Raw genomic sequence first — 26,655 nt, 5'->3', positions numbered from 1 at the left:
ATGCTATATCTAGTGATATAAATAGTATATATTTGTAATACCTTTTAAAACGTCTTGATGTATCTCCCCCATGTGAAATAGTCATGTTGTTACATAGGCGGTGAGCACACTAGTTGCCTACAGCAAAGCATTTCCATTGGCCACACCTGGAGAGGTAATGGGTTTATCTGCTGATCAGCTGTGAAATCTGTTAGAAGGGGGGGGGTTTAAACACACTCAAGCTGATCCCACCAGGTTTTACAGTAAAAAGGGGCAGGATTTGACTAGCATTATGTGCTCCCATTTTCAGAGGTGTAGATGCACTGGAACTGGCAGAACAGGAAATGTGTCTCTGCCCAGACTTATGTCAAGATTCCTTGCAACACTGGAAAATAACTGTATAGGATACAAATTACAGAATATAACAAAAGTAGAAATAGTACCAAATATAATGTTATGTTGTCATTACAGGCTAGAAAAGTATTTAGAATTATACAGTTACATAGCAGATTTGGGCACTGTTTGCATAACCTCTTCAACGAGGGAATAGTTGAAATAAAGCATGGTCTGAAAAGCAGAATTAAAGGATTGATTTGTGAACAGGGAATGCAATTCCTTTCAGTGTAGACATTTTTCAGACTGATGGGAAAATAAATGCTTAGAAGAGTGTTGTGAGTACCTTTTATTTAAGTTAACCCTGCATGGAATATGGTACTTTAATATTTCCCACAATATTTAAAGGTGGTGTTCCCAAAGCAACTCGGATGTGCACTAGAAAAAATGGAAAACCTACTCTTGAACCTCCAAGTATAATGAATTGCAATGTGACACTACTCAGCCTCTCTGAAAAGGTAATATCATCTTGATATTAATGCTGCCATCATATATAACATTATAAGACTGGAATATTGGGTGGTCATGTGTACTACTTTACAGAGCACAGTCCTTTATTTAAAGAACTATCCAGCCCAGTGTTTGGTGTAAAGATAAAGAACCATTAAAAGGGAGGGCATGAGCTTTGAAGTTGCCCATCAATTGTTAGCACCTGGAGAGCAAACTGAGCAAGTACACAGGTCACTTGGTCACAGTCTTCCCCACTATGGTGATATGCAATGGTGATAAGATTAGATGGTACAGAGCATCCAAGTCATATAACCAGCCAGCTGTGAAGGGAGAGGGGCCACTTGGAGAAATAATTTTATGGGTTCAGCTCCAAGTGGCAAACTGTGTGAAGTGGCTTCCAGGGGATATATGTATGACCTCAAACACACCAATGCAACTCAAAGAACGTGTCACTTCGAGATGCATCGATGTGGCTCCATTTCAAGTGGCCATCCATATGGGTAGCTGTACATGTGAATTTGTCTCTAGAGTTTACTTCTCCCTTCAGTTAAGAGATAATAAAGGTAGCCATATTGTTGTTGTTTTCACACTTGCTATGAGTGCATGCTAGGGTGCTGCCTGTACATATACATGAGATTAATACTGCAGGTTGTGTTCTAATTCCTACACAAAAATGCTATCACTGTATGGATTGTTTAAAGTTTGAAACAGCTTTTAATGTTTATTGAGTGTATGGTTTTAAACTGTCATACCTAACAGTTCCATTTCTAAGGCTGCATTGCCATCAAGTGAATACTAAAGTATGTTGTTTAAAAGCTAGGCTTCTTGTTTTGCTGATTGCAGGATTTTCTGCTAAATAAGAAGCCCTGGAGGAAAAAGAGGTACAAAATTGTGCAGGAGTTTGTGCACATCAGTCTCTAATTTGGACCATGCCATTGATCAAACTCAAGCAATATGTCTGTCTCTCTTTCTGAAGTGCTTTTAAAAATATCATACATGGGATAGTGAATTTGTGAAATGTCTGGAGTAACTGACGATGAAGAATTTCCATTTTAAAAAATAAGGTTCTTTTCCATGAAAAAGCATGTATTTATTTTACATAGGAAGTAATATTACTTATTAGCAATGCAATGTTCTACATTTATTTATTTATCATATTTATATCCTACTTTTCCTTCAAAGAGCTTAAGGTGGGATACATGCTTCTCACCACTTTCTCCTATATGTGATCTTCACATGTAAGTGCAGCTGAGGGAGAGATTACCCGGCCCAAGTGAATTTCATGGTGGAGAAGGGAATTGAACCATAATCTCCCAGATCCTAGTTTGATACTCTAACCACTATATTACACTGGCTCTCTGAATGTCATTCAGTCAGTATAGGATAAGTGAACGGCCAAGTGTAGGCTATAGCTAAATGACTTGCTGTGTCGAGGTAACAACCACAGGTTGGTAGTATTTAAAGCTTCCCTGATATATTGCTTATTCAGATGATACATTATCTCTTCAGGAACTGGGATCTATTGCCTTCAGGAATGATTGCTATAAACCACCCTGTTGCCTGAAATGAAGTACAAGATGGTACCCCAACTGGCCTGGAAGTTGAATCAGATTTCAATACTGGTGACAGGACAGCACATTCCACTACCTTTGAGGGCAATAGGCTAGCTAAGGGGGGGCAAGGCAGGCCACAATTCAGTCCTCTAAAAGAGTGGAATGGCTAGGAGTCTCGGGAGAAAAAACTGGGGGCATTGCTGCTCTCCCCAGCATGTGCTGGTTGAGATGGCTGTTTCATTGTGTCTAATGGTAGGGCCAGCCCTGTCACTCTGGCATACCAGAAAAAGAAAAAAAAACACATTGCAAGAAGGGCTGTCTATGATCAGATATACTTTCTATTTACCAAAATAGCTGCATTTGGCATGATTTTATATAAATTGTCTCAGTTTACATAGTCAAAAGATGTAGCTTGGTTTGATTACAGTGCTTTTTCTTTGTCGTGTTTTCTTTGCCTTTTTTTTCAACAGGTACACTATGTGAATGTGAGTTCAGCAGCAGAAATCAAGAATATTGCCACAGACACGCAAATCCTTACTGCAAAACCAAAGCAACTCAACAGTAAGGACATTTCCTTAGCTGCTTCAATTGCAGGGAAGATCCTCAATCTGTCCAGTAGTGGTGTACCTGGGGAGGTGAGTGCCATGAAGACTCACACTAATATTGCATATGTGTTTATGATAACATCTGAGATGTGACTCCTTTCCTGGATGGAAAACAATTCCTTTCTATCGTAACTCAACTAAAACACTACAACTATTGGGAATCAGCCAATTTATTCAGGACTGAGTGTCTTGCTGGGACCTTCATAGCCTTGATTATTTATCTGCCACAGCCTCACCTGTATCTGCTCTGACTATTTAGTAAGTGGCCTGGGAAATCCAGGCAGGCTTATATAAGATGAACCCAGTAAGTATGCTCCTGGCACCTTTTATAGATTTGGCCAAACAGGAGGATTCGAATGAGAACAAAGCCAATGGGCAGGGGTGGGGGACATTTTCAGCCCAAGAGTTTCTACCTGGCCAATGTTCTGAATGCCAAATGGGTGGGGTCCAAGACACAGGGGTGAGACCAAAGGGGGCAGGGCCAAAGGGCAAGGCAGAAAGAAAAACAATTTTGTTAATGTCCACCCCTACCTCTCATTCCACCTTATTAAATTCATTACATTATTACTTTCCATCCTTTCCCCCCATTTCAGTATTAATTTTCACCCCTTTGCACCTCTTTAAATTCATTCCATTACTGCTTCCCATCCCTTTTCCCCATTTCAGTATTCATTAATCTTGGGCATAGGATGAAGGTGCATGATGGAGCAACCTTGCTGAAGCTAAAAGGTCTTGTTTTTGTCAGTGCCTGGATGGGAGACTGCTTGGATACTCTCAGCACACTCTGTTGAGTTTATGGATCAAAGGCAGAATATAAATGTAAAAGACATTTATCAGGCAAAGCACCCAAGCCATGCTTTCATGTGAATATATAGCAGAGATTTTAAAGATGGAAACTGTTCAGATTAGAATAATGGCAGAAATAAATTGAGAACAATTCTTCATTTTGCTCAGAGACAGCTGGATAATGTTAATGGATGACTTTAATTCTACTTCCCAGTCATTTCGATATGTATGGTCTCTGTTGATCCTGCATGTGTGTGAACTTAAAACAAAGTTATCTTCAGAAACAGCAAGGTTATTTGCCATTTTTGGTTTTGCTTATAGGAGCAATGTTTCTTTCCCTATGTTACTTGGCTAAAAAACCCTTGTCCCTTGTGGCTAGCCAGTGGCTCTATTATGCCATTTATTTGCCTATGAAGGAATTACAATACATTCTTTATATTCTGATGCGTTTAAAAAAAATATCATGTAATATCTCAGTAACAATTTATGCTCAACATCATAACCACCTTTTTTATCTTGGAAGACTGCAGCTGCTGCCATTGCTACGGTAAGCCAACTTCTGGATGCCAACGAGACTGAATTTAGTTCGACAAATGAAAATCTCACTAATGCTACAATAAGGTAATCTCAATGTCTCCATTTAAAGTTAAAATGTATAGAAAAAGCCCCATCTAATCTCTTTTTCACCCCCAAGGTTCTTCACCTCAGCACTTAATTTAGAGGGATTGTTGCTGCTATTGTCAAACAATTAGGAGTCAGAATCTTTGCTGATCTACTGCAGATCACTCAAGTTCTGCCAACAGATCCCAGTTTACCTACTGCTCATCTCTGGTGTAAGATATGAAGTGTGGTTTTATATTGCATGTACATGAAACAGGCCGTTTTGGGAGCTATCTCCTCCCCTAACTGCCCTGCTGTGATCCTGTCATACGTATCACTTGTTCTTCTTAAGAGTATTAATGAGTGTTCAGGACTGGGGCTGGATCACACAATCTGTCCAATATCCCAGGGCACACATCTGTCTTGGGAATGTAAAAGCTGACCTCCCTCTCCCCCAGGGACAGAGCTGCCATTTGCTTCTCAATACCAGTTGCTGGACACCGGGTGACGGGTGGGATGAGTGCTGTTGTCCTCAGGTCCTGCATGTGGGCATCCCATGGGCATCTGGTTGGCCACTGTGAAGACAGGACTAGATGGGTCACTGGCCTGATCTAGCAGGTTCTTTTTAGGTTCTTAATTCCCAGCAATTATAACGATACGATAGCATAACCTTTCTCATTCTTTACAATCGCTGGCATTGCATCTAGTTGTCTATGGTTGTATCCACAGAGAACCTGGCTCCCACATTAGGTTCTCTCTGTGAATGGATCTCCAGGTGCAGCTTGCAACACACTACGTGGAAGAAGATTTTGACTCTGTGAATTGAAAATTAATGTATTGACTGTGGCTTCCAGCCTGAAGACAATGAGCTCACAGATCTCTCACAAGCATCTCTTTCACTTTTGCTGACATAGTATAATTTTCTTCTTCAATGCAGTCTAACAATGGTGATGCAAAATTTCTCTGTGAGTAGCAGTTCTGTTGAAGAAGTGGTGCAGCCCAATATTGCAGTTCAAAGAGTTGCTCTCCAGAAAACCTCTGCTACTGTGCTTTTCTCTGCCCTGAAGGGTGAGTTTATTATACAGCCATGAGAGTGGCTGTATAATGTAGCCAGCGTGGAATTTTCATATTCCGCAATGTTAAATTGAAAATATCTGCGCATGTAATTCTGATTCTTCCAGTAAGCTCCTTTCAAAACAAAACCTTACAAAACTTATAGTCCTGAACTTAGAAATGCGTGCTTAACAACCCTCTCAATTTTCACGGCGATAAACAAAACAGTCAGAAAGAATCAAATGTTCAAAGTCTAAAGAGAGAGAGAGAGAGAAACCCAGACAACTTTGGACTTTTTTTGGACATAATCTGTTGAAATTCATTAAAAATCAGCAATGTTCACAGTGTACCTGTCATCCTGTTACTGACCTTGCCCCATATGCTGACCTTCATCTTCTGCAGTTTAAAAGTTAAAAAATGCCTCACTGATTTTTAATTAATTTAATACATTTTGCATTGGACTGAACAATAATGTTGGGCATGCTCAGTAAGAACCAACTGTCAGTGTTCTAAAAGCCAGATTCACAGCTGCTTGGCTTGCCTAATCAGGGGGCCACACCCACACCAGACTTTGATTTCATGTGAGACAGTCATGGCTTCCCTCAGAGAATCCTGGGAAGTGTAGTTTGTGAAGAGTGCTGAGAGGAGACTGCTATTCCCCTGAGAGAGCTCCAGTGGCCAGAGTGGTTTAACAGTCAGTTGCTCTGATTGAAGCTCTGTGAGGGGAACAGGGCGTCTCCTAGCAAATCTCAGCACCCTTCACTAACTACACTTCCCAGGATTCTTTGAGAGAAGCCATGACTGTCTAAAGTGAAATAAAGGCCTGGTGTGGATGTGGCCAGGGACAGCTTTGTTATAAATTTGGGTGGGAGGCTACATGTGCTTGCTGTAGAATAAAAAGGTGGGGGAAACTCTGAAAAGCAATGATACTGTTTCCAATGTTTTCCTTTTGGAAAGGAAAGGGGCTTCCCCAGTAACCACCCACCCACCCAATCTCCACCCCTCCCCCTCCTTCCCCGGTCAGTGTTAGACTATGACCTGGGAGACAAGGGTTCGAACCCACACAGCCATGAAGCTCACTGGGTGACCTTGGGCCAGTCACTGCCTCTCACCCTCAGAGGAAGACAATGGTAAAACCATCTCTGAATACCATTTACCATGAAAACCCTATTCATTGGGTTGCCATAAGTCAGGATTGACTTGAAGGCAGTCCATTTCCATTTTCAAACATGATTGCACAGAAATAAATCCCATTGAACAGAAAGTATGCAACTGATCAAACCCACCCTCCCTTCTCCTCCCTCCTATCCCCTCCCCCTCCAACCCCCTCCTTCCCTCTCCCCTCCTTCTGCCTCCCCCTCCCCATGGTCAGTTTTACCTATCTTAAGCATGATTACATGGGAGTAAATACCATTGAACTCAATAAGTGTGCAAATGATCAAATCTGCCCTCCCCTGCCCCTTCCTTTGCCCCTCCCCCTCCAATCCCCTCCTTTCCCCTTCCCCTCCTTCTCCCCTGTCCCCTCCCTTTCTCCTTCCCTCTCCTCTCCCCTCCCCCTGCTCCGCCCCCATGGTTAGTTTTACCTATCCTAACCATGATTACAGAGGAGTAAATCCCATGGAACTCAATAAGCATGCAAATGATCAGTCCTGGCTCTCCCCTCCCCTCTTCCTTCTTCCTCATTCCCTGCCCACTCCAGCCCTCCCCCCTGGTCAGTTTTACCTATCCTAAGCATGATTGCACAGGAGTAAATCCCACTGAACTCAATAAACATGCAAATGATCAAACCTGTCCTCCTCCCCTCCCCCTACTGCCTGCTCCCATCTCCCTCTTTCCCTCTGCCCTTCCTCCCCTCTGCCCTTCCTCTCCTCCCTCCTCCACCTCCCCTCCCCATCCCCTGTGGTCAGTTTCACCTATTGTAAGCATGATTGCAGGGGAGTAGATCCCACTGATAAGCATGCAAATGACCAATCCATTCTCAGCAAGCTTGCACAGGATCCCATTTCTTACTTCCCAGATTATCTCTATCTCTCATTTAAATCTTCACCGAGGTTGGCTGTAGAAACCCTATCCAAGTGCCTGGAATCGGTGAGTGGCTGGATGGGAAGGAATAAGCTGAACAAAACTGAGGTACTGTTCGTGGGAGACAAGGGAAGGTTAGGGGATTTGGATCTGGTGCTCAATGGGGTACAATTGCCCCTGAAAGACCAGGTCCGTAGCCTCGGGGTCATTCTTGACTCCCAACTGTTCATGGAAGCTCAGGTTTCGGCTGTGAGCCGGGCAGTGCTGTATCAACTCCATCTGATACGGAGGCTACGCCCCTACCTTCCCAATCATCTGCTCCCATCGGTGGTACATGCCCTGGTCTCCTCTCGCCTAGACTACTGTAATGCGCTCTACGTGGGGCTACCCTTGAAAACGGTCTGGAAGCTGCAATTGGTACAGAACGTGGCGGCGCACCTGATTAAAGGCAGCCACCGACGAGATCATATCACTCCAGTGCTAAAAGAGTTGCACTGGTTACCAGTTGCTTACCAGGCCCAATTCAAGGTGTTGGTTTTGACCTTTAAATCCCTATACGGTTTCAGCCCAGTCTATCTAAAGGAGCGCCTCCAGCATCATCAGCTATGCCGCCCAATAAGATCAGCCTCAAAAGACATTCTCTCCATCCCATCAGTCAAAACAGCCAAACTGGTGAGGACTAGAGAGAGGGCTTTCTCAGTTGTGGCCCCCACCCTGTGGAACTCCCTCCCAAATGATCTCTGCCATGCCCCTTCCATGATGAGTTTCCGCCGGGCCTTGAGGACCTGGCTCTTCAGGCAGGCTTTTGGGGTGGACTAGATTTTATCTTCATTGTTTTTAGATTTTTAATGTCTAGATATTGCACGCCTATTTGTACATTGCCCAGAGTGGCTGGACAGCCAGCCAGATGGGCAACTAATAAATTCAATAAATAAAAAGCAGAGAAATTTACTAGTAGGCAAAAATCCTTGCAGTTTAAGAACGTACCTACAGCCAACAGATATTTCTATCAAACTTTAAAAGCAGGGAAATTGGGCAGCTATAGTGAATGCACCAAGGGAGCAGGAAACCTGACCTCCTCTCTGAGATATTGTACTGCCCTACAAATTTGTCAAAATGCAAACACAGTTTGGGTTGGTCTTTCACAGTCCAATCCACTTCCTGTGTAGCTTGAAAAATTTGGTAACATGTGCCTCTGAGCATATGGTGAGGGCTAGTCACTTTAAACATATCTTATTTACTTTGCAATTTTAATGAATTTTACACTAAACAATCTCCAAAAATAATTGTGGAATAATGGCACTGATTATTCTGCAGAACAGTCTCCAGTGAACATCAGGAGTGTCTCAGTTTGCACAAGATAAAACAGTGGGAGGTGAAATATATTCTAGCAAAATTCTAGGCGTGCTCTATGTTTTTAATTGACTGTGCCCACCTTTTCTTAAGTGGAGTAGTTCAAGCATAGCAGGCTAAAAACATGCATCTTGGGCAGGCCAAGTTCTTTTTTCCAACAGCAAGAGTCATTGCGTAAGTAGCAACATATAGTAATCAGTCTGATTTTACATCAAACTGCAGTTTCAGATTCAACAGTTAATGGACCCAAAATAGAAATAGAACATAACCTCCAATTTGAAACACAAAAGGCTGTCTTCACCATCATATGACACTGACCAATAAAAAGGCTTTGAAATTAATAAAAATAAATTTGACACAGGTTTCTAGGATGAATAATGAGAGAAATAAAATTTTCTAGATTAGATTCTCTGTAGAAACAATAGTAACACAGGAATGAAGCAAAGTAAGAAGAACACCAACAAACATACAAAAATGTAATTCTCCATCTTTGGAGATGGCAGGTATTGCTACCGCTCACCATAGGCTCAGAGGCACGTTACCAAATTCTTCCAAGCTACATAGGAAGTGGATTGGGCTGTGAAAGTCCAACCCAAATTGTGTTTGCATTTTGACAAATTTGTAAGGCAGTACAATATCTCAGAAAGGAGGTCAGATTTCCTGCTTCCCTGGTGCATTCACTATAGCTGCCCAATTTCCCTGCTTTTTAAAGTTTGATAGAAATATCTGTTGGCTATAGGTACGTTCTTAAACTGCAAGGTTTTTTGCCTATTAATGAATTACTACTTAGGTCTGTCTGCTGGAATGTAGGAGGTTGACTTATACCTGATCAGACTGCCTGTCCATCCAGTCCAGTGATGTCTACTGTGACTGGCAGGGACTCTCAGAAAGGTCTTTCTCATCCCATTTGCTACTGCACTGTCTAACTGGAGATACCAGGGACTGGCCCTTTTTATTCTCCCAGGATTTTAAGGCTACAATCCTATACATGTCTATTCAGTAGTAAGCCCCATTGTATTCAATGTAACTTATTCCTACATTAGTATGTATAGAATTGTAGCTTTAGTTTAAAAAATGGGTTAATGCTTTTTTAGATCCTTGCACCACTGTTGCTTTTATTTTTGTTTTGTTCTCTGGCTATTTTAATTGGCTGTTTAAATTGGTGCCTGATGTCAGTGATTGGTTAGATGTGAGCCAACAAACTGAAACGGAATCTAGACAAGACAGAGGAGTTATGTATTCTGAGTTCTCAGGTCCAAGAGGGTGGAGGCTATCTGCTCTAGACAGGGTTGTGCTCCCATGGAAGGAAGAGCACTGGCTAGTTTACCACCTATGGCTCCTTTTGGACAGAGATAACTTGGCTACGGTACTCCATGCCTTTGTAACCTCCAGATAAGAGGATTGTAAGGCACTCTATGTGAGATTGTCATTAAAAATGCTTCAGGAGCTGCAGCTAGTGCAGAATGCAGCAACCAGGTTGTTGGTGGGGAATGATGGCTGCAAGAACACATATAACATGTTTTGAAGCAGCTGCACTAGTTGCCTATTAACTTCTGATTCCAATTTAAGACCAGCCCAGGGATTAAAATCTGTGAAGGAGGCCCTCCTGGTGGTTCACCACTCTCAGGAGGTTCAGGGGGTGGCATCTTGTGAGAGGACATTCTCGGTAATGGACCCAAGAATGTGGAACTCCCACTCCACAGATGTGCACCTGTCACCATCTCCTGGTAGCTTCCATCAGTTGCTAAAGACACACCTCTTTTACCTGGCCTTTGAAAATTTAAACAATGATTTTGGGATCCTGCCTGTAATGTGTTGTATGGATTTTGGGGTTATGAGTAGGGTGGTTTCTTACTGTTTTAATTGTGTTTTTATACACTGCAACCTGCCCTGGGAACTTCTAGTGAAGGGCAAATTATCTTAGATTTCATATTATGTTTAATTTTTACACTTTTGCATTTTATGGTTTTAAACTCTGTTTTGTAAACTGCCCAGAGAACTTTAGTTATTGGGTGGTGAAATGTAGTTAGACAGCTAGTTAGTTGAATGAATGAATGAATCTGCCTGCATAGCACAGTTGCATAACAACATAGTTGTGATCTCTCCTTATCAATCAATCAATCAATCCAGACACCAATCAAATTTCTTTTGACAATTGATAGTAAAAATAACCCTTAGCACAACATTTTTCATACGTGCTTGCTCTGAACTCTGTTTTTGTGGTTACCAATTAGATTCCTACATAATCGCATAACAACTTTGTGAATGTTCTTCTATACAGGATCAACCAATGGCTTAGTTTCGGACAGAATCTTAATAGATGAACATGCGACTAATCTGAAAACTGATGATAGAACAGAAATTCAGATGCTCATCAATGTCGCAAGTAGGTATATTATATTCTTCTCTTGTAAATATAACTAACAAATTATTCAAAGAACGCAAAGATGGAAAGAGATTTTGGATATTTCCTTAATAAATTGTTAATATACAGAGTTATATATGTTACATATAATTAAAAAGCTTTAAACTATCTATGAACTATTTTTTCAAATATATTTGTTTGTATCTGTAGCCCTATGTGTGCATTTATGCAGACATACAGTTTTGGGGCACATGAGTTTCCCCATTCATTTCAATGGAGGCAGCAGAATTGCATGCATAAAATAATGTATATGTAGATTTGCTGCCTTTACTAAGAGTTTGGAACTCTTATAAATTTAAAATCAGTAGATTAGGAAATTATATCTATATATTGTATATACTGACTGTCTTCAATTTCTGTTTGCTATTTATAGATTCAACTGGAAGGGAAAGAGTTGGTTTTGTACTGTATCAAAATGACAGGCTTTTCCCATCAAAAAACTATAGAAATAGATTAGAAGAAAACAACAGTAATCAAATTATCTCTGGCAATGCTCATGGAACAATGATCAATCATGTTAAGATAGCCTTAAGCCCACAGGTGAGTATTGATAGGTGAATTTGTCAGTTTTGGCTTCTCTCAGTTTCTAATTTTTCCAATCAGTTCTGCAGCATTTTGCTGTATTTTGAAAAATCCTCATAGAAATTAATCAGCATTATGCAGCGTACGCATTGCTGCCATCAACCAAGATGGCGGCAGAGGCTTCAGTCCCTTACAGAAACCTCGTCCGCCATATTTATTGATGGCAACCCTGTGCGAACAGCAGAGAAAGGTAGGTGAAGTGCGAGGGATGGCGGGCGGTTCGGAAGCTCATCTTGCGATCCGCGGGATCGTGGAAGGGGAGCGGAGGGCCCCTCAGGGGCTCCTAGAGCTGTGGGGCCCTTGGGCCAGTGCCCAACCTGGCCACCCTTTGGAACCGGCCCTGACTCTAACCACTTCACTACATTGCCTCTCACTTTGTTGTGGACCCAGTGCTGCTCATGCATGCAAGTTTTGCAGCGTCTGCACAATGGAGTTTTCATCACAATGCCATTCCATATTATTTTCCCATTTGATCCATATTTACCATCTCCATGAATAATCCAATAGATAAAAAAAACCCAACAACAATGGAAATGGTAAATCCTGATTAAATGGGGGTGGGGGATTTGGAACAGCATTTAATATGGATGACATTATGTGGATAGTGCATCAAACTTGCATGCAAAAGCAGCTCCGAGTCCACAATGAACTGCTGTGTGGAAACGCCCACTGATGGACACTATTTTAAAAGTATTTCACCTACTAACCAGAAAATCATGGCAGCCAAATAAAGTTGCCTGGTTGCAATCTAGAGAGTCCCTCTTTGCCTTTAAACCTACTGATGAACTGGGAAACTCAGAAGCCAATCATGGCGACTCCTGTTCATTTACTCCCCCCTCCAGACTTTGTCCACTTTCCCCCCTCATCAGCCCAGCCTCATGGGGTAAACCACAGTTTAAAGGTATGGGGGGGATCTCCCAGCTGTGAATCAGTCTGGCAACCCTACAAGCTAAATCTACAACTAAACCTGTCTTGATTAGTAACAGCTTGGAACATTTCTTCAATCTGTTCTTATTGACTTGCTTTTTAAATCCCCAATTTGCAGTACAACAGCTCCAAATTTCTGCTGCACAACTACGCGTGTGTCTTTTGGGATTACTCACAGAATGACTGGAATACATCAGGCTGCACAAAAGAGAAAGATTTGTCAGAGTTATTGAAATGCAGCTGTAATCACACAACTAATTTTGCAGTATTAATGGTATGACACTGTTTTTCATAAAAACAATATGTTTCTCCCCACCTCTCTTTTTGCAGTGGTTGTAATGCTTACTTGCAGCATGCTTCCACATTTACATGAAGCTATAGCCATTGACCCAAAGTAGTCTAAAAAGACAAGAAACTAGAGGACAGAGGGTAGATTAATGATACAATCCAGATCAGTTTCCCCATTAACGTTGATGGATTTGGAGATAACCCTTTATATAAAAGCTTTATATATAATACATACACATTCATACACACACTGCTCTATTTTTTCCCATCTAGTTAGACCCATTTATCTGCCTGCAGGAAAATTGGGGGCAAGCCTATCATGATTTCTGCCTAGTGGCCTGTGACTGTACACACTTCTTGGGTATCCTGGAAAGACAGACTTGGGGTGCAGGATTTATCCTACTCTCTTCCCACTTACAAGATCTGAACAGGGTGGTTCATGACAGATGCTCTTGGATGTCACTGATTCATAGGGTCACCATAAGTTGTAGTTGACTTGGAGGCACATAACAACAACAAACTTCCCACTCCACCCCAGTCCTGGTTCTTACCTTTTTAGATCTGCCTAGAAAAACAACATATGAGATGTGACATCTTCTTAAGCAGCAACATATGCTTTGGTTAATCTGTGATTTTCTGTCCCCTGTAAATTAAAAGCAAAGCCATCACATATAAGTACATCAATTCATCCATGTGTGCTAGATATCTATTGTTGCATGCACCCCAATCGCCAAGTGGTACAAGACTTCCAGGGGTTCCAGGCTTTCCCAGGGTTTGGTTTCCTTGGAATGAAGGTCAGTGGAGACTGTGGTGTCTTTATGATATATGGTTTATTTACACATATATACAACCTGAGCCTAAGATGGAAGGGCTCACAGCATTAACACACCAACAGATTGTGCTTCCCCATTAGGCTTCTAGGGGAGTCTAGTTTGGGGTTCAGCACAGAGAGCAGGGCAAGCCTCTCTGTGTCTTTCCAGCTTCACCTCAGACTAACTCAAAATCTACCTCCTGCCCCAGCCAGGTGAGGTAGGATGAGGGCCTTGTTCCTATGGCAACACATCTTTTCTTGGTCAAATCCTTACACATGTTAATGGGGGCACTTGACAGACCCATTAGCCATAGCTTGGTCATTACAGCAGGTGTCTTCTACTGCAGATCCCAGCTTCCAGATACAGAATTACATGCTTGAAGGGGACCCATAGAAATCATCCATCCCAACCCCACAATCCTGTAACAATATTGCCCCGTGATTACCACTTCAAGGAGCACTGTAGCTACCTGATTTTGGCTTCATTCTGGAGGAAATGTTACTGGAGACTTTTGAGTTTTTTTGTATATTTACAAATCTACATGTGAAGCAAAGGTTGAGGCAAACAGCTTAAGAACTCCCAAGAAATCAGCAGGCCCCTACCTCTTTATTGTACATTGCCCTAGGCTACCTTGGAAGGAAGTGCAAACAATCCATCCATCCATCCTTTACATCAGGTCTCCAGGGAGGAATCCCAGCACCTCAAGATGCTCTGTCTCTCTCTCTCTCACACACACACACAAAGACACACACTTTAGCCCCCTTGTCTTAGCTGCAGGTTGCAGAGTGCAGGGGGTAAGGAAAAGATGAGGAATTTTAATCAAGAAGCATCTGCTATCTAGGAAACCTTTATCTAGGAAACCCTACTGAGTCATTCAAGAAGTGCCCTAGCTCAGTGGTGGAGCATGTGCTTTGCATGCAAAAAGTCCCAGGTTCAATTCCCATCATCTCCACATAAGGCTGAGGAAACACTCCTGCCTGGTCACCTGGAGAGCCTCTGCCAGTCAGTGTAGACAATACTGAGATAGATGGACCAATGGTCCGACTTGGCATAAGGCAGCTTCCTATGTAACATGTGTGGCTGCCATGGCTTGGCCACGGATCATTAAGAAACATCAATCAGTTATTCTGGCCCATTAATATTCTTTCGTCCAAACCCCATACTGTTTTGCAGCAATTAATAGCAAGGTCACACCACCTATATATATAGGGTCAAGCCACATATTAAGGATGAATAACTTTTTTTTTTAACAGAGCTTCAAGATCAATTATAAATATTTAAAACCTCTAAAGATCGTATCTTATATTGGTTGTGGTTTGTCCATTGGTGGCCTGACTTCTACCATTGTGTTTCAGATTCATACCAGGTAAGACAAAGTCAGGGACAGGAATGACAAATGGAGACCCATTAAGAAATGTCATGGCTGAACAGATGGGGGAAAGAATCCAGCTTTAGAGGAACCATAAATAGCAAGTTGGGCAAGGACAAAAGTATAAAATGTGTGAACAACTTCTGCTCAAATCTTATGAAGAAATAAATGTAAACCCTTTAATACAAAAATGGTTTAAAACATCCCATCCATATAAATAACTGATCAACAAACAAAGTTGTGTGACAGACAATAGTGTACACCAAAAATCAAATGCAGTTCAACCATGATCTTCCTTGATGGTTCAAAACAGTATCAAACAATTGGTCATGTGAATCTGGCCTCTTAACTAATATGCCCAACAGTGTGGTCAAATTACTCACTACTCATAACAATCAAGCTGCTGTAAAAAATGCGCTATCAGGCTGATGAAAAAGGATAGTATGATCAACAGAGTTCACATCAGCCAGTAGCAGATGGTTTTAGAAGAGTTCTGAAGGATGCCTCATATGTAAAAGGATATTACCATATCCATTGGTCATATTATTCTTTTACATCAGCATGACTGTGGTTTTTTTTACAGCAACTTGCTTGTTAAGAGTAATGACAAGTGGCAATTTTTGTCATGTTAGCAAGCATAAGAACATAAGAAGAGCCTGCTGGATCAGGCCAGTGGCCCATCTAGTCCAGCATCCTGTTCTCACAGTGGCCAACCAGGGGCCTGGGGGAAGCCCGCAAGCAGGACCCGAGTGTAAGAACACTCTCCCCTCCTGAGGCTTCCGGCAACTGGTTTTCAGAAGCATGCTGCCTCTGACTAGGGTGGCAGAGCACAGCCATCACGGCTAGTAGCCATTGATAGCCCTGTCCTCCATGAATTTGTCTAATCTTCTTTTAAAGCCGTCCAAGCTGGTGGCCATTACTGCATCTTGTGGGAGCAAATTCCATAGTTTAACTATGCGCTGAGTAAAGAAGTACTTCCTTTTGTCTGTCCTGAATCTTCCAACATTCAGCTTCTTTGAATGTCCACGAGTTCTAGTATTATGAGAGAGGGAGAAGAACTTTTCTCTATCCACTTTCTCAATGCCATGCATAATTTTATACACTTCTATCATGTCTCCTCTGCTCCGCCTTTTCTCTAAACTAAAAAGCCCCAAATGCTGCAACCTTTCCTCGTAAGGGAGTCGCTCCATCCCCTTGATCATTCTGGTTGCCCTCTTCTGAACAATACTAGCTGAAGCAATTTCCTTCCTCGTAAAGCCCCTTAAAGGCTTTTTTTTTTTACTCTTCCAGATATAGGAATACAACAAGTGAAAAGCAGGTCTAATAATATTTTAAGCACTTAACAAAGGTAAACTAAGAGTTCAGAGGTAAAAAGTGTGGTGGGTTTCTAGGTGAGAGGTTACAGCAGGCTGTTTTGACAGCAAGAATGTACAAATTTAATTTTAAACTAAGTAAAATGATGTATTAGGCACTGGAGTAGATCACCATCTTAATCTGGGATCACAGTCAAATTATTTCCCCTATATATCCGTGACACTGTGCACTTAGGGAATTCTCCAGCTGTATAGAAACCACTGCCTTATTTTTGGATAGTCTCCTTTTCCTTCCAAAGTTGAGTTCAGTATTAGAGGGAACAAATGGGGCCTGCAACAAAATGTTGCAGTGTATCTTCACCTTGTACTAGGAATGCTCCTGTTTAGTCACTCACCCTTTTTCTCTTCCACTACACATTCACCAGTTTTTATTTTCAAGTGATGTTCAAAATTCTGTGAGCATGCTTAGGTCTCATTGGGCTTTCTCCCCCCACCCCCATTTCTTAAATTTAAGATTGTTTGTATGTTTGCAAGTGTGTTAATGCCTCCCTCTTCTTTCTCAAAACATTTTAGGCTACGTGCCACCCCCCCCCAGTTCATTATTATAGGAAGTGATAACAGATAATCTCTTTTGTTCTCCCCTCCCCTTGTGTTTTGTAACCTTATAATGAATACCAATCAAAAGGAAAACCCGGAAAATGTCAACTACCATAATTCTTGTGTCTCTCTGCTCATCTATGTTGATATTTAATATCATCTTTATATCTGGAATTGAAAATTCAAATGCCAATAAGAGCAACAGTGCAATCTCTGCTCCCAACACCATGCTTGAATCAGATGAAGAACATCCACTTGCAAACTCCTGGTGCACAGCTGTAGCGGCCTTACTACATTACTTCCTGCTGGCAACTTTCATGTGGACTACACTCAACTCAGTACAATTGTACTTGCTGACAATAAAAACCCAGCGACATTTTCATCGAAACTACAGTTTAATCATGTTATTAACTGGATGGGGTAAGAAGAAAGTCACTCTCAGGCTTGCAAGTGTCTGTTACTCCCACCCCCCCTTTTGTTAAATCGCAAATAGCCATGATCTAGCCATGCAAGATTATATTTTGAGTCAGGTCTGGCTCAAACCTTTTCTGTCCAGTTAGAGTGAAGATGTCCTCCATGCAAACTGAGGGTGTGCTTTGGAATCTCCTGCAATACTGCTGAAAATTCTGGGGGTGCACTCAGTTAATATGGGGCACTAGCATGATGGTCCTAGCGTGATGGTTGCTGCCCAGGTTTGCATACAGTATGTGGAGCCTCCAAGGATTCTCATCTGAACTCTCATGTTATTCATTCTCAGTCTGGATGGTTATTCCCCTGGAACAGTACCAACTAAGCCTTCTATTGTATTTTAATTCTGTTGTCCTTAAAACATTGGCATAACATTGCCTCTTTCATTTTTAAAAAAATTACCTCGTTCTTCAAAAAAATAAATTGTAACACCAATGGCAAGAAAGCTATGTAGCTAGAACTTTCAGAACTGATGGCTAAATTTAAAAATATTTTTTGCAATTAGGATTGATCCAGGCTGTATCAATTAAACAATACCTTGTTCTTTGTTTTTCAATTAGGAACACCAGCATTACTTGTTTCTATAACACTGGCAGTCACTGTTGAAAACTCAAACTACCGACAAGAAGAATTGTAAGTGCAAATGTATTTGAAATATCTGTTTGGTACTTAATGCAGTGTACTTTAAGAACATAAGAAGAGCCTGCTGGATCAGGCCAGTGGCCCATCTAGTCCAGCATCCTGTTCTTACAGTGGCCAACCAGGTGCTTGGGCGAAGCCTGCAAGCAGGACCCGAGTGCAAGAACACTCTCCCCTCCAGCAGGCTTCCAGCAACTGGTTTTCAGAAGCACGCTGTCTCTGACTAGGGTGGCAGAGCACAGCCATCACGGCTAGTAGCCATTGATAGCCCTGTCCTCCATGAATTTGTCTAATCTTCTTTTAAAGCCATCCAAGCTGGTGGCCATTACTGCATCTTGTGGGAACAAATTCCATAGTTTAACTATGCACTGAGTAAAGTACTTCCTTTTGTCTGTCCTGAATCTTCCAACATTCAGCTTCTTTGAATGTCCACGAGTTCTAGTATTATGAGAGGGAGAAGAACTTTTCTCTATCTACTTTCTCAATGCCATGCATAATTTTATACACTTCTATCATGTTTCCTCTGACCCACCTTTTCTCTAAACTAAAAAGCCCCAAATGCTGCAACCTTTCCTCGTAAGGGAGTCGCTCCACCCCTTGATCATTCTGGTTGCCCTCTTCTGAACCTTTTCCAACTCTATAATATCCTTTTTGAGATGAGGCGACCAGAACTGTACACAGTATTCCAAATGCGGCCGCTTCACTGCTCACTCCTAATTCTAGGTCATTAATGAACAAGTTGAAAAGTACAGGTCCCAATACTGATCCTTGAGGGACTCCACTTTCTACAGCCCTCCATTGGGAGAACTGTCCGTTTATTCCTACTCTCTGCTTTCAGCTTCTTAACCAATTCCTTATCCACAAGAGGACCTCTCCTCTTATTCCATGACTGCTAAGCTTCCTCAGAAGTCTTTGGTGAGGTACCTTTTCAAACACTTTTTGAAAGTCTAAGTACACTATGTCCACTGGATCACCTCTATCTATATGCTTGTTGACACTCTCAAAGAATTCTAATAGGTTACTGAGACAGGACTTTCCCTTGCAAAAGCCATGCTGGCTCTGCTTCAGCAAGGCTTGTTCTTCTATGTGCTTAGTTAATCTAGCTTTAATAATACTTTCTACCAGTTTTCCAGGGACAGAAGTTAAGCTAACTGGCCTGTAATTTCTGGGATCCCCTCTGGATCCCTTTTTGAAGATTGGCGTTACATTTGCCGCTTTCCAGTTCTCAGGCACAGAGGAGGACCTGAGGGACAAGTTACATATTTTATTTAGCAGATCAGCAATTTCACATTTCAGTTCTTTGAGAACTCTCGGGTGGATGCCATCCGGGCCTGGTGATTTATCAGTTTTTATATTGTCCATTAAGCCTAGAACTTCCTCTCTCGTTACCACTATTTGTCTCAGTTCCTCAGAATCCCTTCCTGCAAATGTTAGTTCAGGTTCAGGGATCTGCCCTATATCTTCCACTGTGAAGACAGATGCTGTTAAATAATTGAATTAATGCATTGGGGTACAAAATCTTATTAAAAAAGCCACACATATTTGATCCCTGTTTTGAAATCCAGAGTCCTCCAACAAGAAAAAAGTTTGTCTGAAGGCAATAATGATGACAATAAAAAAGAATGGATATTTAATTGATTAAAACCAATTAAGTCCCTTAATCACGATGCTTTAGCAGAGTCAGCTCAAGATATTTTGCTGCTCAAGGCAAAGATGCCCCTCCATACCAAAGCAGACTGGACTGGCAATTCTTATTTTTATTACATTTATCTGTCACTTTTTACATTAAAAGTCTCGAAGTGACTCGAGAAAATAAAACTAGGATGTGCGGGCAGGCTGCATGGCACACACATACTGAGCTGTGCCCTGCCACTTTGCAGCCCCAAACTTCTGCCTCTGCTGCTGAGGCTGCCACCTCACTCTGCCTAATGGTAGGGCCTGCCCTGTGCTTTAATCAGGGCCAGTGTTATTTAATTTTTGTATGGTGTCTAGCAGTTTTAGGCACTTTATAAAAATAAATAATAACATCAATAAATTCTGGGAATAGTCTGCCATGAAGCTTACTCAGTGACCTTGGCCCAGCCATTAGCATTCTGCAGGGGTAGCTTTTTGCTGACTGAGGTAAAGGACACGTTGGCACTTGTTTCTAAAAGCCATCCAGACTGGCAGTTTACTCTTATTTCAACACTGATAATGGGACAGTATCCTTCACTGTCCCTGAGGACAGCGGGCTGGCTTAGGCATACAGGGCAAGCTGTGCGGCACACAAAGTTCTGTACTTCCAACCCCTCATTATCGCTCCCTAACCTTCAGCATCTGTCACCTGAGGTGGCTGCCTCAGTTTGCTTAATGATAAACCGAGCCTCGCAGCCTAACACTCTCGAAGAGTCGCAGAGGGGTAAAATAAGGGGTATACTATCCTGAGCTCCTTAGAGGAAGGGTGGGATAAAAATCAAATAAGTAATAATATACCTGCTACTATTGGACACAAAGCCAAAAAAGTTGCTTACCCCCAAACAACAAATGAAAAGTAGGACAATATCTTTGTGCCCGTTGACTTCTTCCCCAATACTTTAGACAAGAGATTTAGGAGTCTTTATTCATCATACACATTTCTGAATTTTTTCCATCTCTGTGGATCACCCACTGGTTTCATCTGCCGTGTGCGTCCTCCTATAAAATTAGCGATTAGCTTTCTAAGTCATATGCAGAATTCTGAAAGAAGCAAGTTCCACTCCCTTGACCTGAGGTGGTTCTGGGAACTCCTGTGTTTACTGGTTCTTCCTCCATCTCCCCAGTAGTTCCTGGTTTATTATTGACACATTTTATGCACACACAGTTCTTCATGCACACACTTATAATCATGCAGCCTCATCCATCTATGCTTGGACCGCACCTGAAGACCTACATGAATCTTTGACAGCTTCCTTCACCTAAAGGCCAAACTACTAATGACTTAAATGTGCCTATACTGAATATGCAGGGGCTTTTGGGGAATGCAAATAGAATTAGCTTAGGTGGGGTGGGGGCCTGATAATGATAGGAATAGATAAAAAGAGATTTTGACCCTTTCCACCCCTTCTGCAGTCCTGAGGACAATCCTCATCTGAAGGTGGTAGTTGCATTGGGGGGAAATCTTCCATTGGTGTCTGGCAGTGGTGGTGCTACAATGGACTAACACTGCTGTGGGTAAGCCTACTTGTATGTGAGGGGGAGGTTGGCAGGTTTCCCCCCCGTAGACCTTGCTTACCCAGTGGCAGCAGCAGCTCATGAGCACACTACTACTTCTGGGTAAATCAACTCACAAGTGTTATGGGGGGCGAGTGGAGGAGCTACCACCCTACATTTCTCATGTGCTCACTCACCACCATACCTACCTGGTAGCAGTGGCACTGTAACAGAACACCATAATTAGGTAAGTCTGCTTGCAGGAGCAAGGCAGAGACACACAGCTGCTGGTGGCCCAAGAGGTGGTGGGTGCTGGGGGTGGGCCCATGCAAGTGTCAGCCCTGATGGACTTTGGTGGGACATGTGAACTCTGGCAAATGCCCTGCTATATCAGGTGCTAACACCAGGCCTGCAGCCATAGCTGATGCGTACATTTATAAAAGCCTGCATGTTCAATGCAAAGGCAACTTAATTTCAGCTACAGTGCGGCTCTAAGATTTCTTGAGTATTGCCTAATTCTTGTTTTTTATGCTACTGCTAAGTAACAGCAAATGCATTTCACGAGGCAACTCCAAGACAGATAAGTGACTTCCATGATATATTGATGCAGCAAACTTGTCTTTACCCACCCTTCTCAGACACCCTTAGCTGTACGGCCAGGAGTGACTAGGCTGAATATCTTAATATGTATTTATTCATCAATATTTATTTATTTAGCCCATATTAAAACCCAAAATTATAATAATAATATAAATAAAAAAATAGAGCTTTATGCTCTGTATTCTTCATACATATGTATTCAGAGGCCCTCTAGACTGACAGTATTTTGTGTCAGAAATTGAAGTGTACACCAGGAAATAAAGGTTTGTGCAACAAATCTACTTTAAAAAAGAAATGAACTCTTTGTGATTAGGAAAGTGATGGGAAAATGCACTGAAAAGTGTGGAATGAATGACGAATGGGAATTAATGGGAAGATGAATAAACACGCAGCAAACATCAGGATGAATGCTTATTGTCGTATAACCTCCCTGCAAACAAATCGACAAATGTTAAGTAAGGACCGGATATAATCTAACTGGAGGTTATGTGCAAGTACATCAGGATTAATGCTCAATAAATAGATCATCTGTAGGAATACCTAGACAACTTACACTGGGGCTCCTTTAGGAGGAAGGGTGGGATAGAAAATTAATTAATATATGTTGTTGTTGTTGTTATGATGATGATGATAATATCCTTTCTGAAGAATGCTTATGAAGGTCTATAGTATTTCATTCTAAAAATCCATTCATTCTCCATATGATATTACTGTTAGCAGAAAACTGATAACCTCCAATGACAAAAGATCATAGACATATAAATTGTTATGGCTTTGTATTTTATAGGATTTCTGATTAGTAAAATTGCTAGAAAAATTATCTTTCTTTTATATTAAAGTTGTTGGCTTGAAGCCCTTGAGCCGGATGGCACATTCTCTGCTGAAAAACCTATGTTATGGGCATTCCTTTTGCCAGTGGCCGTCATCCTCTTATTTAACTTCACTGTCTTTATGAAGATCACCATCTTTGTGATATGGAAGGAAAATAAGCATCTGACAAGGTATGAAGGCAGAACCAAAATGTACACATCATTGTGAATTAAAACACTTTTTTTTCTTTTTACAGCATGAATAAAAACTATTGATAACAAATACATTATTCTGTTAAAGGAACATTTAAGTCTGGGGTAAAGCAATCCTATTGTCCACTGTGATGGCAGTTGTTATGTTAGCAGTATGTGCAACCAAGTTTATGTCCTAGGCACTGCCAGCTGAAAAGTAGAATGTACAATACCAATAGAAATAGGAAGTAAAAAGTGAGATAAACAACAAAAATATTTTTTGGGGGGGCTCCTGTTAAGTGTTCCAGTCAACCAGCCAGTCATGTCCTTCTCCCCATCTGGTTTTCTGTGCTCCCTACCCAAATGTACAGTGAACATTCTGTGGCATCTGAGCATGCTCAGTCCTTAGCATTTTTGGGGTTCTCTCTCTTAGGCTGTTTTCCCTTAAGTGTTGGGGGTTTTTTTGTACTTCTGCAAACCTTGGAATTTTCTTGAGCTTGCTGATCCTTCTCTCTTGTCCCTGGATGGTGTCATTTTGGCTACATAAGCATCAGCACTCACCTCTGAATATTGGAAATAGAGGGGAAAAGGTAGAAAAGATCAACAGTCATCCAAACATGTACAGTATCCAAGGCAACTCTGTGACTGCAAACCAAATACAACATTGCACACTCATGTCCTCACATTACCATGCAGTAGAGATGGACAAGAAATTCAATTCAGTTTGCATTTCAAGCCGAATCTGTCAAATTTGCACTTTCCAAAACAACATGAGAACCGTAACACAGCCATCCTTCGAAATTCACATTTGTTTGAATTTTGCAATGCAGTTCACCAGCCAGTTTACCAAAATGCGTATGTTTGGAGAAAGTGTGCATAAAAATGAATATATGAGTGAAAATAACATATAGAATGCATTATATGATGAGAAACTGCTTGCAAAAACGTGTACATTAGCAAAACTGCCAAAATATGTTTATGAGGAGAAATTTGTACTAAAATGCTGAAAATTTTCATTAGGATTTTTTTATATACGCATCAGCACTCACATGCTGCCAGTGGAAAGCCCCATGATGTTACAGAACAAAAGCAGGCAGCCTGCAGCCCTAACCAGGGTGTAGTGAGCGTGCATGGAAAACCCCCAGCAACCTCCAGGGGAGGGGCTTGAGGTCTGATAGGTGAATATTGCTCCCAAACAGACTATGTTGCTCTCTAATATTTATAGTATTAGTATGCAAAAGCACTGAAAAGAATAGGGAAGTTAACAGCTTGCTGTTTCTATGGATTGGAGTCCCAAAGAGCAGGAATGGGGTGGATCCTGAACTCCTACCACCATTGGACACTTTGACAGTTGGGTGGAGCCTCTGAGGCCTAGTGGGTCTATTTAGGTCCATGGACTGGAGGTTCTCCATCACCGCAAGCTTCAGACTGCAGTAAACCAAATAAGACGCTCAGGGTTGTATCCAAAGCAGCGTCAATAGAGTTCTGCTAGTGCAGTGACACTTCTATTTCCTCATCTTCCCCATGAGGTCCCAAAATCTTCAGAGGGTCCCCCAACCCTCCAGAGCTGATTTTGAAGGCTTGTGGGGAGCTTCAGGGGAACGGACAGGAGGGGAAAGTTCTGTTCTGCTAACACAAGTCACTTCCGCTAGCTGAACAATAGCTTTGGAAACCACCCTCAAACTTTAGCAAAATAATGAAATGCTGAGAAATATACTCTTCCACAGATTTTTGAAAATAAGAACACTTAGCACCTACTTGTTGTTACTTGTTTTTAGCACTAAAAGGAAGTCATACATGATGAAGATATTTGGGACTTTATCTATAGCTGTAGTTCTGGGAATCACCTGGATTTTGGGTTATCTGATGTTAATAGACCATGAGCAGACAAACACTGCTTTCAGCTATTTATTCTGTATTTTCAATGCTACACAGGTATGGTACATATATTTTATATTTATCCCACTTTAACTTGGGCTATCATGGGAAATTTAGGATTGGAGATGACCAGCAGTCTGCTCTGACATATGTTCCAGGATGCTATTCTATAACAAGGATAACATGACTCCATGGAGTCCTCCAAATGGTTGAAACATAATATAAAACAACAATAAAAGCAATACAAGCACAATATCAGTTTAAGTTAGGGCTGTTCTGAAATGGCCCACAAATTTGGGCATAATTTCTCAATTTTTTTGAGGGGGGGAATGAAGTTTGCCAGGCTACCAGGCCAAGTTCAGGGTTCTGGTTTTGGTGTACAAAACCCTATACAGCTCGGGACCAGGATACCTGAAAGATCGTCTTACCCCTTATATACCCAGTCGATCACTGCACTCTGCAGGTGAGGGCCTCCTGCAGATAGCATCTTATCAGAAGGTCCGTTCCACACAACATAGGAAGGAGACCGTTAGTGTTCTGGCACCTACACTTTGGAATTCCCTCCCCTTAAATGTTAGACAGGCGCCATCTCTGTTATCTTTTCGGCGCCTACTGAAGACCTCCCTCTTTCAACAGGCCTTTTAAGTAGAGATGTTGGAATTGCTTTTAAAGATGTTTTTAAGGCTGTTTTTTTTTTAAAAAAGATGTTTTTAACCTTTTTGTTTTAATATGTTTTAAAGGTTTTTGGTTTTAAGATGTTTTAGAGTGCTTTTAGTGTTTTTGTTTGCCACCCTGGGCTCCTTTTGGGAGGAAAGGCAGGATATAAATGTAAATAAATAAATAAATATTTAAATCAGCTAAACACGAATTTTGTTACCTTTCTGATATGTTAATTTATTGTAATAACTTTTGGCTTCCCTTTTAACCCACAGGGACTCCAGATTTTTGTTTTTCACGTTCTTGCAACACCCACTGGAAAAAAGAAGATTGGTGAAGTTTTTGCATCCCTTTCTGAGATGCGACTTTACTTGCATTCAAAGACATACTACCTGTTAGATATGCTTCATATAAAGAGTCCCAATGAATCCTTTAGATTTTCTGGTTCCAGGAGAAATGTTGATAACTTATCTATGTCAAGTAGCAACGAAGAGATGTGGCAAAGATAAGAAAGTAAAATGTCAGCTTCTGTCTTCTCTCCCAAAACCTTGGGAAATTATTGGAAATCTTTGAATAGTTCAAGGCATGACAACACTTCTTTAAAAAGTGTAATATTGTTGCTGCATAAGACTTCATACACATTCCTACTCCTGGCAGTCTTGAGAGAGCCATCCACACTGTGTATGGTTCTTTCCAGTGCTGTCAATTGGGCATTGGCCATAAGTGAGGATTTTCTCCCTCCCTCTATGTACAGAAGAAGGCAGTCCACATGTAACTCTGCACTCTGCCCGTTTGAAAGCATTCCATCAATCTAACAGGCCAGTATCAATTCAAGTTTGTTCTTTGTCTGCTAGCACTTTTACCAATACGTTTTTTCCCTTGCAAAAGTTGTGATATTAATATAGATATTTTTATATGAAATATTAATAATTTTAAAGGAAATATCTATAAAATTATTGTTCTTAATATTGATAGAGGCATATTTTTTTTAAAAAAAATCTATTTTCAAAAATAGCCATGGAAAATTGCTACATAAAAATCCAATCTGCAATGATAGAGAATAAGAAAATTAATGGAAAATTCAGTACCAAATCCAAACTGAGTGGAATTCTAGTGTATCCCTACTCTTGCACTCAT

General features: G+C 41.3%; 1 protein-coding gene across 1 annotated transcript; it reads left to right on the top strand.

Moving 5' to 3' along the window:
* Nucleotides 1-5,316: 5,316 nt before the first annotated feature.
* On the top strand, nt 5,317-26,027 carry ADGRG7 (adhesion G protein-coupled receptor G7). The gene is made up of 10 exons (XM_061629719.1): nt 5,317-5,434; nt 11,076-11,180; nt 11,593-11,759; nt 12,847-13,002; nt 15,082-15,194; nt 17,196-17,527; nt 18,136-18,208; nt 22,822-22,983; nt 24,762-24,918; nt 25,794-26,027. The coding sequence occupies exons 1-10, from the start codon at nt 5,317-5,319 to the stop codon at nt 26,025-26,027; spliced, it is 1,617 nt and encodes a 538-aa protein (XP_061485703.1).
* The last annotated feature ends 628 nt before the right edge of the window (nt 26,028-26,655 follow it).

Source organism: Rhineura floridana, chromosome 5 (genome assembly GCF_030035675.1).
Source record: "Rhineura floridana isolate rRhiFlo1 chromosome 5, rRhiFlo1.hap2, whole genome shotgun sequence".
Lineage (NCBI taxonomy): Eukaryota > Metazoa > Chordata > Lepidosauria > Squamata > Rhineuridae > Rhineura > Rhineura floridana.
This window is presented reverse-complemented; position numbering and strand designations above follow the sequence as displayed.

What these genes read in the sequence shown, in the direction of transcription:
- ADGRG7 (XM_061629719.1), top strand. Translation starts at nt 5,317, where the DNA reads ATGCAAAATTTCTCTGTGAGTAGCAGTTCTGTTGAAGAAGTGGTGCAG. An exon ending in GATGCTCATCAATGTCGCAA is followed by an intron (nt 11,181 to 11,592) that starts GTAGGTATATTA and finishes TGCTATTTATAG; the next exon opens with ATTCAACTGGAAGGGAAAGA. An exon ending in GAAAATAAGCATCTGACAAG is followed by an intron (nt 22,984 to 24,761) that starts GTATGAAGGCAG and finishes ACTTGTTTTTAG; the next exon opens with CACTAAAAGGAAGTCATACA.